The following is a 16,349-nucleotide window of genomic DNA, read 5'->3' as shown; positions in this document are numbered from 1 at the left end:
TTTTACTACCTTCTTGTTTGCTGTAGGTGTGCAGAATTATTAATTATGTATCAGGCTGATATTAACCATGCTGCTGAAAGAGGACAGACACCTTTGTACCTGGCCTGTAAAAATGGAAATAACGATTGTATTAAGCTGTTGTTGGAAAGTGGAGCAGATCGAACACTAAAAACCAGTGTAAGTTAAAATAATTCATAAACTTAAAGTACCTTGTATAGTACTGAATAACTGCAAACAGCTACGAAATATTTATATTAATATATTTATTTAGAGTTTTCTTTCAAGCTGGAATAAACTTTGTGATTTGAAATTAGTATTTTATTCTTTTCATCATACTTTCCACAGGTTTTTTTTAAGTTGTGTCTTATCTCTAAAATCTCCTAGATTGTGTGACTTCCATACTATTTTACATATTTCAGATTCTGCCTGCAGTTTACTGCAGACTTTTCTTCAGGACTGGATTTGCAAACCAGAACTCTTCTGTTTCGACTTATGTTTAAGGCAGAGAAGTGGAGATGGGGATTTTGCTTTCGCCTTTTCTGTTAGGGCACTGTGTTACTGTCCTTGAAGGGACCCCTGCCCCCAGATTTGCCAGCCAGTATTGTAAAGTCTCGTATATCACAAATGGGAGAATATGGCAAACAAAAATGTATCTGAAGGAGAAAGGGAAGAGGACTGTCTCAAAATTAACATCTAGATATTGCCCTTTTCAGGTGCTTTCCTGAAGTTTTTCTTAAGACGTAAACATGAATGTGGGATGTAGGCTGTCCAGAAACACAGCACAAAGAGTATTAGCTTCACAGTCCCTTCTGCTCCTCTATTACACGCAATTTTTTTTAATTCACTTATTTTGGATTTAGAAAGTAAATATATTTGACTTGAAATGTGAGAAAGTTATGATGTGAAAACCATGAAAATATCGGACTAATAAATTGATTAATGCAACATGAAACAAATTATTGATCGTTAGAGTCCTGTTAGTTTGATACACAATAAGGAAACAGTCTATTAACAGCATGTAAGTCCTATACCACTTAGACTCTTCTAAAAGTTTTGAAGTTTCTGCCCGTTGGACGGTCCTTGGAGAAAGCTGTAAAATTTTCTTTCTGCTATATTTTCTTCCCTCTCTTTCTTCCACCCCAAACACGTAGAAGCAACGCTGTTTTCACAAAGGATTAGTATGTCAATCTTGCTTATCTTTTTAATTTCAAAACAGAGCCTTCCATTCAGATTCATTGCTGATAGAAGTTCTGCAAACATTTTTCTATGTGTTTGGTGGGAGTGTGCTTTTTGCTTTTGTTTTTCAGGATGGCTGGTCACCAATTCATGCAGCAGTGGATTCTGGTAATGTTGACAGTCTCAAGCTCCTTATGTACTACAGAGAGCCAAACAATGGGAACTCTTTAACCGATCCAGAGCCTAATTTAGACTACTTTGATTTGGAGAAGAGAGAAGACAACTGTAGCAGTAGAGTAAAGCCTGTTATTTCTGCAGATCTCATCAACCAGGCTGACAAAGAGGGCTGGACTGCTGCCCACATAGCAGCATCAAAAGGCTTGAAGGTCAGTCTCTGTGAACACGTTACAGTAACCTGATAGCATTTAGGCAAGACAAAACCTTCTTTTTTATCTTCGAAGAACTAAAACTTAGATGTTAAATCTAAGTTTGTTATCTAGTTTATTGGCACACTTGGTTTAACAGAGACAGAGAGATAATTCCAGTGGATAATTTACCCCAGAAGCTAGATGTCCAGTTGGGTGAATTGTCAGATTTAAATGCGTATTTCTTTTGGGACAACAATAAAAGAGAAAACATGATTGCTTGAGATTCAGGTTTTCAAAGTTAAGATGAGGTGAATCCCACCCTAAATGTCAATTCATTGGGTGTCATGAACTTGATATAGGTATTAGATAGACATGGTTTCCAGATACAGTTAGGGATGATTTAACTACAAACAATTTTTCCTGTGGGAAGGAGGGGAGGACAAGAAATTTGAGAATCAGATTTATGAGGTGATCCATTGTTCAATTTGTTATTTTGGGCAGCCTTTTTAGCAGGCAATGAATAAGTTTTTTTTGTGGATTGGGATGACTGATGACATGGAGAATGACCTTACAGGTCTTATTGATGATAAACAGGAAGATTTCTGGAAATTGAATATTACTCGAAGGATTTGACTTCAGAAGATTTACACATCTAACACTGACTGTTTAAAGGAATTTTTCTTTTTTTAGTCACAGCTGTCAGACAGGTCTTACTGTGAAACTTTTACCCAGGGAGAAAACAGAGGATACTAAACATAGAAAAGAGTGAATTTTAGGAAAATATAGTCCAAGACTTCAAAAATCAGCTTGTGATTACATGTCTAATTCTATATCTATCATTGTTTGCTTTTTTTCCTGATAAATCTACTATGATAAAATTAAAATAGACACAGATTTAAGATTCAGTTTATTAAACTATGGTTTTTTAGGGACCAGCCACTGCTTACTAAGCATTTTGCATTACAGGGTCAATGTTCCATCTCCAGTTTCCATTAGGCAGGTACAGACTGTTATTTCAGTTTCCACTCATCTCCATTTAGATGGAGTTTAAGGTATCTGTTATAGTCTGCAAATACCTAAATAGTGTGCAATATGTTGTTTCTTTCTGCAATAATATAATCCTCAGGAACTTTGAAGCTCGGTTTTCTACCTAGACAGGTACTGTCTGAAAGAGGCTTTGGCTAGGTGTTCTCTCTGACAGCTCTGACACTGGAAGTCTTCACATACACCTTTCATGAGTTACTCATGGTTTTGAGTTTCTGAGCACATTTCAAGCTAACTGTTTAACAAGATCTCCACTGAGGGTTGAGGGTATTCTCATGGGCGATAAAGGCAATATATAGCTGGCAGTCACATTCCTGGTTTTGATGTTGCCAAGACTTTATATAATTGTATTTGATTAAATGCGTTTATTGACTCGAGAGATGTCTGGGATATGAAGAAGTTAAAGAAAGCTCAATAGCCAAATTAACAGTACTGTTAACACTTTGACTTTCTTCTCTAATCCTTCATCTGCACGGCATGTCATTCATGACACTACGTGACAGTTCCGTATAAACTTGCACCCTTTTCCTTTGAGATTGGTAGGTGCCATTCTTTACAGATGATCTTAGCTGCTGTTTCATAGGCAGCAAAGCTAATAAAACTTCTAATTTTACTAAGGAAATAAGCCTCCTTTCTTTGTTCTCTCCCACTTCTTTCTTCCCTCTTTACCTCCCACTTTCAGCGTCATGGTTCAGTCCTCTGCCTTCTGCTGCCTTTGCCATTCGTTGCACCCATTTGAGAGACACAGTTAACTTACTAACCTGAAAAGAAAATATGCACTTTTTTCCTGGTTAATTTTCTTCTGGCAAAGTTAGTGACCTAATTGATCTTTTAAAAGTTCTTACAAGCGCTGGAACCACAATCTGTTAAAACTTTCTCTCACGCAGAAATATAGCTTGAATGACTGCTATGTTTATGAAAGGTGTCAAAGTATCAAATGTACTGACAAAAGTCTTTCTGTTAGAACAGCTACAAAATAGGTAACAGTAGCCAAACCTGCTTTTCCGAATCGAAATACTGAAATAGCTGCTTCTCTGAGTTTTCAAGATTTGGTTTCTCTGCTTTGATTAACCCCGCAGGTTATCAACACAGTATGAACTAGTGTAATTTCATCAGAAACCATCAGGTGTCTTTGTTTAATATGGATATCTGTCCTTGAAAGGCATGTCTGAGGATGACAATGCTTTCATGAAGGCCACCTGTATTGTTGCTGAATGGGTGATCATTAGGAATCAGGACTTAATCAGTCTTCTAGTTGCTGATCAATCGACATTTGAATGTGGTTTTGTGAGGGCTTATTTTTCCCCCTTCACTAGTTTGGGAGGATCTATATAATAATTTCACGTTACAGAATGATTGTACCAACCCAAATTTATATGCTAGTAGCTTGTTTCTAATGAACTGTAATGGATTTTTGCTTTTGTTGAGCATATGACTTTTTTTAAGTCTTTAATAAGAGGGCATCATGTTGTTGGCATTCACAAAATGTTTCTGTTCTGAATTTAATAGCAATGCATTTTTATTTCACTGCATTTCACTATGTTTTCAGAAATTCAGGTTTGTCTGCCAAAGAAGTAGCTTGTCAGGTGATTTTAAAATGTTTGGTTTTCCTTTGCTGTCATGCATGATGAGAGCTCCTACTTGATGAATTGCAAAGTGAAGACTGGTTTTAGGCCTTCTGCACAGATTCATTAAGCAGTCTGTGTTAAGCTTTAGAATTGCGTTTTTAGTGTTGCCTGGACATTGAGGCCAGGATGTTCAAAACAGGATGCATAGCTGGGCTTCTGTTTTCTTATGTGAATACCTAAACCAGTGGCCAGATGTTAAGAATTTCTCAATTCATCTGACCAGCATTTGGTGCTTGGAGACTGTAGAAGCCTGACTGTGTATATTCCGCTTTTTCAAAATCTTGATTTGAGGCTTTCATGTCTGCTATAAAAAATTTTTACTCCTGGTTTTCAGCTCTGTGAGGAGCATCATTTGGCTGTTCGTATATAGAAGCTCCACAGCTGACTATCTTTGGAAATGCATGTGTAAGAATTTCAGTTATGAGTCTGACTGCATATTGGTTCAGTTATGAGTCTAACGGCATATTGGTAGAACTCTTTAATGCAGCAAATGGACAAGTAAATAATACAGTTCTTACCTTTGCAGAACTGTCTAGAAATCCTTTGTAGCCATGGTGGACTAGAGGCTGAGAGAAAAGATAAGTGTAATCGAACATTGCATGATGTTGCTACTGATGATTGCAAACATCTCTTAGAAAACTTAAGTAAGTAAATGCTATCAGCACTATATAAAAATGTTTTTAGTAAAGAGCTTGTGGGACAAAAAGGAGAAATATTAATAGGGTAGTTGTCACATTTTTGCACCACAGAATTAAGTTTTCTTAAACTTCCAAGTTTCTGTCCTCCAAATTTTGCAAAAGCATATGATAAACGTTTGTTGGAGGTTATTAAATTACTTTTGTCTTTGTTTTTAAACCATTTGAAAAGATGGTGTATATTGTACATGTGCAAACATCCATATTCTCTTAAAATTTCTGAATTTAAGATGAGTAAATACTTTTTCCAAAGCTATTATCCTCCTCTTATCTTGTCTTCAAATTCTTGCAGAAAAATCACTTAGTGGTGGACAGCTGCCCAATTTCCTCAGGCTAAGACAATCATCTAGTCATAGCTGAGTCTCCTTTTAAAGCATAGTTTTATTTGTCACTCTTTTATTGTTGAGGGGATTGTTTCTTTTATTCTTAAAAAAAGTCTTAGAGACAACATTAAACAACTTATTTCTTCCAACACCAGTAACTTCTGTCAGAAGATTGTTCTTCTGTTGGAACCTGTCACCGTCTTCCTCCTGCACAAATTTTCTCAAAATTCAGTAGAGAAGACTGACCTGTGCATTTGTTGAGTTAGGACTTAGTCCATCCACTCACAAATTCTGTGTTTTCTACTTCTCTGTACAGTCAGATGTGTTGTCTTTGTAGATTTGTACGCTTTGTATTTATTCACTTTTTTGGTGTTTGTGTTGTGGCATGTAGGGCTGTGGGTAGTCAAGTTCACTGATCATCAACAAATTAGGGAAACTTTCTATGTGCTACTTCTGATTTTCCTCTTCAGCTATTATAGTATCTAGGTTCTTCCCATTTTACTGTAGGTGCAGAGGGGAAAAACATCACCTTCTGTTAGAAAGTCCTCTGTGGTCTACTTCCTTACCAGACTGAAGCCAATTTCTGACGGCTGAATTTGTAGCCCATAAAAACGATGCTTGTATTATTTTCATCAGTCCTAGTACCCTGTTTCTCTGGTCAGGTTATCATCAATCGGGCTGCTTTTATCAGCTCGGAACCTTTGGACTCTACCTGTCTTCTCTTTCATTTGTTAACCCTGTAGTTAACATAAGTGCAATCATAATTAGCTCCCCCCCCCCCCCCCCCCCACATACCTGATCTGTGGAAGCTTAGAAACAGCACTCTCACCTGGATACACGCCTCAACAAGCCAAGACTGCATTTTGGGTGAGCTGTGTATGTACCATCCTCTGCCTTCCTCACAACCCAGTAGGGTTTCCACTGTAAGGAATTACATGCAATGTAGGATAGGAGGATGGGCTCCCACAGATCTGAAAGACTGGGGACCAGGATTGCCAGCTATGCTGCAGAGGACACGTGCACTGAAATTTGGGCATACGCTGTACCTCTGTCCTAGGGGCCTTTTCCCTTGAAGGGAACCATCTGTGTTTCCTGTAGTCGCTGCTCATTTCCCTGAGGTGCAGCCATCAGAAGAACAAGCCTTGGATACACTTCTCACAATCCTGTATCTGAAGGATGCCTTTCAGTAATCTTTTCCCTATGGTAGGCTACTCGGTTTACATCAGAGCTTTGCTGACATCAGAAAAGCTGCATTTGTTTGTATCAGCTGAAGATTTGGCTTCTGAACTCAAAAGAAAAACTAAAATCATGTTGCAAGATTTCATAATAAGCTGATACCTTTTTTTGTGGTGCTCTTATTTTTTATCTCAGGGATAATTTCTGAAAGGTATTGTTTTGGCGTTAAAGTTAGAAGACAGTTTCATTTTCACTTTTAGTCATCTAAATGATCCATATAGCCTGCTGCTTCTTCTGTTGAGTTGTACTCCATTTTTCAAAGAACAAGATTTAAAATTACTTCTATCTAGAATGTGCATGTAAATTTCCAACTTTCTTTTTTAATGTTTTGTCAATTTATTCTACAGCAAAACAAATTCCAAGTGAATTTTCTGTCTTAGCTTTTAGCTTTTTATTTAAAGTCATGTGGCTCAGCTAACTGTGTTTTCCACTTGTGCACTAGGACCACAAAATTCCTTTCTGCATTCCTAATAAAAACATACACAACCACAATAAACTGAAATGTTAAGACACTACCTACCATCTGTCTTAATTTATAAGAAATTAGTCTGTAAAGATCAAATAAAAGATTAAGTTTTGTCTTGCTTCCTGTTATTTAAGCATAATAATCGAGATTTTTTATGTAATGTTAAAAAAGATAGATACTTAGATATTTGTTTGTCATTACTGCTCTGATTTTGTGGTGGCGATCTGTACTGCTCTTTAACATTTGCTTTTCTGTAGCAGGAGATATTTTGTAGCTTTCCTTTGCAATATTAGATGTTATTGGTCTTTAATAATAAGATTTTTTAAAATTGAGTTTTACAGTTTTTATCATTCTTTTTCTGTTTTTCAACAGATGCTCTTAATGTACCTGTGAGGATTTCAGTCAGTGGCATTGAACCAGCCCATTGTGGTGCAGAGGAATTTGATACAGAAAACACAATATGCGCTTTAAATATCCGCAAACAGACATCATGGGATGATTTTTCTAAAGCAGTGAGTCAGGCAGTGACAAACCATTTCCAAGCAATCGCTTCTGATGGATGGAGGAGCCTAGAAGACCTGTCATTTAACAGTGCTGCAGAATCCAACATTGGCCTCAGTGCAAGCAGTATATTATCTGTCAAACTAGGTATCAATATTGGTATCACAAGAAAAGCAAAAATTGGGGGCTTTCTTGAGTTTCTGAAATCTTATGACTAAGCTAAAAATATCTGTAGATTTCTGGATCTTTCAAAGCTTAGACTAAGACCAAACTAGCTATGAAACTTTGAACAGTGCTCGCATGAAAGCATTCTTTACTTTTAGCTATGTGTATGGTACAGTTTATAAAGCACTTTAATGTCATCATGGGGACCATGAGGTCCTATGTTAACTAGTCCTGTACTCAATTTGTTACTGCAGAGGAGGGATCTGTATTACAGGTGAAACAAAACAAGGCAAAGCAAAGCCCACACTACGGTCTTTACGGTACATCGAGAATGTACAGTAAATCCAGGCTGTAAATCATGAGCATAGGTAGAACAGAACTACTCTTGTTTTATGTAACTTTACTTACCAAGGTAAAACAGAAGAATCTTTAAAATTATGAGAAATTGGCTAAAACGTGGTAGTGGTAGTAACAGTTGCATAGGATACTGACATTTATGTGCTTCATCTTAAACCCCCTTCCCACTTCCACCTGCCCACCACCCCAAAAAAACCTGTTCATATTAGACTGGGCAAGTTGTCTTATCTTACTTTATTTGACATGAAAAGATGTAAAGACAGCCTGGCTATTAAACTTGCGTCGTAATTGGCAGAAAACAGTGTCCTCGGTCATGTATCAAATAATAGTACGATGTAGTACCTGGCACTGGTTTGTTTGCCAAGTGTGTCAGTGTATGCACACCGTCTCTGTAAGCAACTGAATGTGCTTGAGCAGAGGACACTGCACAGAGTTACAGGAAATCTCTCTTGTTTTTTCTTTTTAACAGGAAACATTTCATGGTCAACAGGTCAGATTTTTTCCCAGCCACCATGGGACTTTTTGAAGAAGAACAGAGCTGAGCATATCACAGTGTTTTTGTTTGGTAATTTTCAATTCATAATTTTCAGGTTTGAATGTTAAGACGCTCCATATGAAATACATAATTTGAGAATCATTTGCTGTTGGTTTTGTTTTTCAGTGTTGCCTGATCCTCAAAAATACCATATCCAATTAATTGTTTAACTAGATTTGAAAGAGTCTGCAACATTTAGAAAATATGCTGGCACATAAAAGCCCTACTGCATTTTTCAGTTATACATTTCAGTGTCCATTTCACTTATTTCATGGATACCCGTGCATCTATGCTGCTAGATAAATGCCTTTCATTTCTTCTCTATTTTAATTTGCATAGCCTGTAATTTTAGGAGATTGCTGTAGAATACTTGCTGCATGAAAAGCATGTGTATCCATCATATATGCTTATAAACAGGAGAGATATAGAAAAGCTGTGTATCTCTTCTTAAAGGACCTCAAGAAGGCTGCCTAAATAGTGTGACTTACGCATCTATGATCCATCTTCAGACACTCCAGAATTACCTCCGCCTGGTAAGCACTAAGCTAGCTTCCCTCTGCACTCTATTTATATGAGAAAATACTTCTGTAATAGTGTTGACAAAAAAAAAATTTATCTTCTGCTCTGTGAAAGAATGCCAAGACTTCTAAAAAATGAAATGGGACGAAAGCTGTTACTTTAAAATGAAGTTCCCCCTAAATCTTACCTGAATAAGTTTAGTCACGTGAAGGCATTAACTTTCTGCTTTAAATAGCTGCCATCTGATCACCTGAACTGCTTAAGAAAATACATTAAAAGCTCTGTGGTATCTTATTTCTTTCCAAAGTTATTTCATTTCACTTTTTGAAGGGAAAGTAAATTAGAATAACATTCATGTAAGCAATTATTTGAGACTTGAATTTTATTATTAGCTTATATATCTGTAGCCTGTAACTGACAATTTATTTAATACCCCAAAATGTAAGGATAATTGGATAATATAACTTCCATAGATCATTTTTTTTAACGTCACTGATCAAATCAGAATTAGTTTTAAATCTTAAATCTGCATAATTTCTGCTGTGTTGTTGGATAGTATTTTGTGTTGTTAGAAGAACAGGTATGTGCCGTATGTTTCTGCTGTATTCAGCAGTATTGCAGTTATGTGAGTGTATTCCTTTACGGACTTTTTAGAGCTAAATTAATTTTAAACTTAAGATAGATGAAATTATTTTTATTCCACCGTATTGATAAAATGATCCCATTTCAACTGGAAATAAAGTCCGTAGCCTAAGTCTTTAAGTTAGCAGTGACTTAAACTACTCTTTGATGATTTTAACATCATTCTGGTTTATCTATTTTAATTAAAAATCAAGAAAATATTTGTGACTCCTAAACTCAAGCTTCCTAGATGATTTTTTTGTTTTAACGATTGCTGTAATGAAAAAATCCCTTTTTACAAATTAAGATATAAATTTATTGATGTATTTCCAAGATGTCGTATGCAAATATTGCCTATTTTGAAACTAATGTAATAAGGACTGTATCAACTCCAGTAGTGCAAAATGAAGAATTTTGTCTGTTAGGTGCTCATTATCTCACCTAGGTACAAAAAAATCCAAGTCTGTGAACTTTCAAGAATAATTTATTGTCTGTCTGTAGGTTGAACAATACCGTAATGTCATATTCCACGGTCCAGAAGGAAGTTTGCAAGACTATATAGCATATCAGATAGCGGCCTGCATGAAGGTATTCACACAAACATATAAAGTAAATTAGTTCATAAATTAGAGTTTGCGCTATTTCACCAAATCTGTAAATTTTCAACACAGCAAAAGCAAGTGGCTGCGGGATCCACCTGTGAAATCATTAAAGTCAAAGTGGATGCTGGTTTCTCCAAAGAGCAGCTTGCAGAACTGTTCATCAGCAGTGGTAAGGTTATTTCAGCAGGACTGATTTTGGAAATTTTTAGGAAAATTTTTAATGGTACAAAGTAAAGAAATACATTAAAACATTTTGCATAGTGGGTGGCGTGTTTTAACAGAACCCATAGTTTTCCAGATGCTTGGGGAATAATGACAAGAGTCTAAACTGAGGTAGAACTAAGTGTGACAATTCAATAGGGAGCTCTGTCAAAAGTTCGTGCCATTTAAGTAAAATTAAAAGTTCTTAATATTTTTTCTGTCTCATTCATTTTTCCCTTTGTTTGTGAGCCTTTAAAAGTTGATTGCTATGGTTCAGATCTAGTGAATCAGAAATGAAGGTCTGTTGTTGCCTTATTGTAGCTGTTCTAATGTAGTTTTTTTTAAAAGACATGAGAAGGGAAGATATAATTATTACCTTTCTGGGAATAAAAAGAGCAGTGAAAGAGTTGTTTAAAAGTCAGACCACTTGCTTTTGATATATGCTTGTTTACTAGACACTTACGTGTGGATCTGAGCCAAATTTTGTCAGCCGGGCAGGCAAACGTTAGTGTGTGTATTCTGGCCAATTACTACAGGACAAAGCTGAATTTCTATTAATTTTCTCTGAATGGAGGTGAACAGCTACATGTAGATTAAATTCCTGTTACTTGGGAGCTCCACAATGAGTGGGCTGTACCTGTGTAAATTCACGATGGATAATAGGTAAGAGTGAAAAAGGGACAAAGTAGCCGCAGATGAATGACAGTGAAAATGGCGTATTAAGTATGGAAGCAGAAGAATAGGGGCACATAGGTCAGTCAGAAGCAGGAAGGAGAACACACAAAAAAAGGAATAGAATAGTGCTAAAAGTGGAGGAAAAAAGCAATCTGCTGTGTGGAGGGCTTCTTCATGGGCAGGCTGCGCTGCATTTTGCCCATACTCATGCATTTGAACTGATTTCTCTTATTTCGCCATAGTATTAACCATACAGTTATAATATAGTTTACAATATTAATAGACAATACATAAAATAATATAGCAATAATATATAATATATAATTTGACGCATACAGTCATCATATAAAAGCCTGAAGGGTGATATCATAGGATGGTTTGGATTGGAAGGGACCTTAAAGATCATCTAGTTCCAAACTCCCTGCCATGGGCAGGGACACCGTCCACTAGACCAAATTGCTCAGAGTCTTACTGAACTTCGTGCGGTTCTCACGGGCCCACCTCTCAAGCCTGTTCAGGTCCCTCTGGGTGGCATCCCTTCCCTCCAGTGTGTTGACTGCACCACACAGCTTGGCATCATCAGCAAACTTGCTGAGGGTGCACTCGATCCCACTGTCCACGTCACGGACAAAGATGTCAAACAGCACCAGTCCCAATACTGACACCTGAGAACACCACTTGTTACTGTTCTCCACTTGGACATTGAGCCATTGACCACAACTCTTTGAGAGTGACCATCCAGCCAATTCCTTATCCACTGAGTGGTCCATCCGTCAAATCCATGTCTCTCCAATTTAGAGACAGGAGTGCCTTGCAGGGCAGTGTCAAATGCTTTGCACAAGTCCAAGCAGATGACGTCAGTTGCTGTTCTGTGTGCTCTTCTCTAGCATACTTCCTTTTCTTTGGCGCTGTTAAATTAATCTTGGCTCGAATACAGTTTTGCTGTTTGCATGCAGTTCTCAGATACGTAGCTGCTTTCACCCCTTCGCAGCTTTCTTCTTTTTTTTTTTTTTTGTTTATTTCTGTTTTACGAGTGTTTAGGTTTTGGATTTTTTTGTTGACAAAAACTAGCAATGTAGTTTCAATCTAGCCTTGGTAGCAAGGCCTCATTTTCATACAAAAATGTTGGGCTTTTCTCTTTTATTAATATGGCCTCCTCTACAGCTCTAGGATCTTAACTTCACCTCTCATTCAATACGGTCATTCACATTAAAAATAAATGTGATAAATGTCATTGCTGCTTGGAATAACCTTGTGTTTCAGGAACATTTTACTTTCTGCCTTGAAAGAGGCTGGGCTGTAGGCATTTGAAGTTGTACCCATTTCAGTTCTACCAATACAGCTCCTCTGGACGCTTTCTTATGTGCTACCGTGATGAAACTTTGAGACAGTCAGAGCTTTGAGAGGATCAGCCCCTAACTTTTTCCTCCTCAGTATGGGCAGACCAGAAACACCAAGAGGAATCTGAATCTCATAAGCAAATGTTTTATTCAAACAAACTAGAATTTTACTAACTTGTTAAAAGAAAAACTACAGTTCAGTGAGCAAGACTGAATGCTGCCTTCTACCTGCTGTGCGTTTGCAGTGCGAGCCTATCTTTCAAGTATACTTTCATCCTGTAGCTTTCATTGGCTTTCTTGGTCCCCCCTGCTCACGGACAAGAGCAGAGCCACCCCATGGGCTCACTTGATGGCATGCAGTGCTTCAGTCTGTTTGTTGGCATAATTCCTGGTTGTAACTTCAGTCTCTGTCAGTTTTTTCTCCCAGGAAATCACAGTCACAGTTTGGAGGATAGCTTGTGCCAGTGATTATCCGCACATGTCATTTCGAGTGCCATCACGTTGCTGGGAGAGAAGAGGAGACCATTTAGTCAGTATCAGCTAGGCTTTGGTGTTTGGCCTGCAGGCAAGAAAATCATTCGTAGTCTGGTTTGTTTACTAGCTGCTGTCTCTTAGGAAAGCTTCTTCTTTTGGATGCCTTACTCTGTGTCAGCAACACACTTCTCTTCATAGTCTGTGCTTACATTTCAGCATTGTGCTGCTGGTTGAGTCCCTGATTTTTCTGCGTGCTTCTTGCCCAGTTGTTCTGCCTTATCTCCTCTCTACAACTACCTGAAAGGCAGTTGTAGTGAGGCAGGTGTGGGTCTCTTCTCCCAAGTAACTAGCGATAGGACAAGAGGAAATGGCCTCGAGTTGCATCGGGGGAGGTTTAGATTGGATATTAGGAAAAATTTCTTTACTGAAAGAGTGGTCAGGCATTGGAACAGGCTGCCCAGGGAGGTGGTGGAGTCACCATGCCTGGAGGTGTTTAAGAAACATGTAGTTGTGGCACTTCGGGACATGGTTTAGCAGGCATGGTGGTGTTGGGTTGACGGTTGGACTTGATGATGTTAGAGGTCTTTTCCAACCTTAGTGATTCTATGATTCTGTGATTCTTAGGAGAGCACCCTCCTCCTCTCTCTAGATGGTTCCATCAGACACAGAGGAGGTACCTGTCCTCCCTGCTATCCACCTGTAGCCTCTTAGTAAAACAGGGCAGTAATATTCAGGAAACTACAAATAAATAGCAATCAGCAGCTATAGTCAGTTGCTGTAAGTTTTGCCCTGTTACTCATCATTTTCCGTAATGGCCATCTTTAGTACCACCTTCAAAGAGTTCTGAAACAATGCAAGGCACAATACACTCAAGACAAGTATTTTGTTTAATATTTGTATTACAGAAGCATTCATCTGGGATTCAGTGTTACAGGAACACTTGCAAAGGCTGTATCGCTTTTAGGCAATCAGATGTTAAACTCAGAAAAAATAAAGAAAAATATCTGAAATGTAAAAAAGGAGAGAGATACATAATTTTAATGCCTGTTAGGTTCAGGTGCTACTGTTTGTGCCTCAAACTAGCTCTGATCATTTGGGTGATTCTTAAGGATATTGAAGGAATTTTTGGAGAGGATAGTAGCAAGCAAATAGGCAATCTCACAGAATGATTAAGCTTCTTATAAACACGGAATATTCTGAATCCTTTTATCACTACACGGTAGAAAGAGTACATGTTAAAAGTTTAAGATGTATTACAGGAAATGAAAGAAATGTTTCCAGAAACCTTTGCTGTCTTTTCTGTTGTATTTATTTTCAGTGTGCTGAAATCCTTCCTATCTATGAAGATCCCATTATAGCCATCTCAGGAAGTTATTTTAATAATCGCTTTAAATTTTTTTCTTAATGTACAGTATGATATTCTTTCCATTGTTCGATTTTATGCTTCCAGTTTTGAACATATTAAACAGTCTGTCTGCTTCTGTGAGCAAGCCAAAAGGAAAAAAAAAAAAAAAAATCCTTTGTTGCATTAGTAGCAGTAAAAGCTGTATATATAAATAAAAGTCAATTTTCATAAGTAGACATTAATGGGATTTTTATATTTCAGCTTGTCTGGTCCCAGTTAAAGAGCCTCCTGTAAGAAAGACAACCATTGTGATTTTAGAAAATCTGGAGAGAGCTTCTTTATCTGAATTACTAGGAGATTTTCTGGCACCTCTTGAGAATCGGAGTGCGGAAAATCCTTGCACTATTCAAAGAGGTATTTAAAGAATTTGGGACGGAGAAATTTTTTCACTACAGTGCAGTTGTATTACAATACATGACAAAGGGGGAACTTAGAGGAGAAAACTGTAATTTGTTCAGATTTTATATTTTATTGTAAAACAGTTGTTCTTAACCAAATACAGCATGTTTTAAGGCTAACTTAAGTGAGGGGGGTTGTTTGTTTCTAATTATGTCACTGCTGCTTGCTTTTACATGAAATTATGTTGAAACTTTGAGTATTTCAGTAAAATTTTTTTATGGTTCATTTTTAGCAAATGGAGTTTCTGGTGCCTTTTACTTTCATGAGAACTGCTTTTTACTGGGGACAATCGCAAAGTGTCATCTTCATGGCTCTGACCTGCTGGTTCAGCAGCATTTCCGTTGGGTTCAACTTAGGTGGGATGGGGAACCAATGCGTGGCTTGCTTCAAAGGTTTTTAAGAAGAAAAGTTATAAACAAGGTAAGAACTTGAATCAGCTTCAGCAATTTTGGTCATCACCAAGTCTGTGAAATTTGTATGATGGTAATGTCAAAGGCTGAGCAGGTGACTAAGTTGTTTCAGGAACAAAAGCATTCATTTCTGGGAAGATGCAGGCATGCAGGCTGTGTATCTGTAAATGGTGTGCTTGGCCTCACAGAGGAAGCTGCAGGGCCATGGCGGATTGGCGTAAGCACACAGGTTGGCTGCAAATAATGATACTGTGGATGCTTCCTTATCCGCTGTATGAAAGCAGCCTTCGGTAATTTTTTTCGTCTTTTGTGTAAGCATGATAGTAAGAATCTGTTCAGCAAATCTAAAAATCCCTTTCTTGAGGAATTTATTTTATATATCTAAAAATAAGATAGTTTTATGTCCTGTGTGTATTGTCTGAGCTTTAAGCAGCGAAAAGAATTTTCATGATTTCCAAATTAAAGAGGATAGGGGGGTGAAAATACATCAGCAGGGAAGTTGTTTTGAGCCAATAGGCCTGCTGGAAGAAAAGTCCAGAAGAGAATAAAGATAGGAAGTCTTTTTAACATAAATAAATAAGTGGAGGATGGGAAATGAAAAGAAAGATGTGGGCAAAAGCAGAACTGTGGATGTTTGAAAGTTATTTGGAAGAAACCCATTTCAGTCAGATAGCAGCTATTGCAGACAGTCAGGCAGTGTTAGACGTTGGGAAGGGGGAGTTTAATCGAAACATCTGCAAAAGAAAATAATCTTGGCAGCAGAGCTTTGAACCGGCTTAAAAAGGGAGATTGTTCTTAGGAATAGAACAAACCATCAGCAGTAGAGAGCCCTGGTCTGGGACAACAGACCTACTGTCGACTCTGGGTGTTCAGCTGTATGTATCCTGGTTATCCTCGGGGATGTCATCTGCTGTACCCCGTGCTACAGCTCTCCTCTGTAACAGCTGACTGATTCAAAGAGATCCTAAAGAGGAAAGGTGTGGTAACTGAACATTTCGGTCATGATAACGAGGAAAGTTAGAAACATTCCTAGGTATTCTTTAATAGCAACAACAGGAATACAGAATATAAAAAAAGAATCACGTGAAATGTATCAGTGAAACTTAGTAGATGACTTTTCTTAGATTACTTTTCTCTGTTGCTTAGTTATTTATAAGTGCTTTTTTTCTGCGTGAAACATTCCTTTTTTTCCCCATGTGTTTAAAATCT

General features: G+C 37.6%; 1 protein-coding gene across 3 annotated transcripts in view; it reads left to right on the top strand.

Annotated features, from left to right (window-relative positions):
• Positions 1–16,349, top strand: part of LOC142358780 (cortactin-binding protein 2-like) — a 143,654-nt gene that overhangs the window by 111,470 nt on the left and 15,835 nt on the right. For all 3 annotated transcript variants that reach the window (XM_075428178.1, XM_075428177.1, XM_075428179.1), the window contains exons 7-16: positions 27–177; positions 1,308–1,562; positions 4,743–4,860; positions 7,309–7,584; positions 8,429–8,524; positions 8,948–9,027; positions 10,136–10,222; positions 10,306–10,405; positions 14,533–14,685; positions 14,963–15,150. In XM_075428178.1, the coding sequence (XP_075284293.1) occupies positions 27–177; positions 1,308–1,562; positions 4,743–4,860; positions 7,309–7,584; positions 8,429–8,524; positions 8,948–9,027; positions 10,136–10,222; positions 10,306–10,405; positions 14,533–14,685; positions 14,963–15,150 (1,504 nt within the window). The remainder of the gene's footprint in view (positions 1–26; positions 178–1,307; positions 1,563–4,742; positions 4,861–7,308; positions 7,585–8,428; positions 8,525–8,947; positions 9,028–10,135; positions 10,223–10,305; positions 10,406–14,532; positions 14,686–14,962; positions 15,151–16,349) is intronic.

The sequence above is a fragment of the Opisthocomus hoazin genome, chromosome 8 (genome assembly GCF_030867145.1).
Source record: "Opisthocomus hoazin isolate bOpiHoa1 chromosome 8, bOpiHoa1.hap1, whole genome shotgun sequence".
Taxonomy (NCBI): Eukaryota; Metazoa; Chordata; class Aves; order Opisthocomiformes; family Opisthocomidae; genus Opisthocomus; species Opisthocomus hoazin.
Note: the sequence above shows the minus strand (reverse complement) of the source record. Positions and strands in the feature narration are given on the sequence as shown.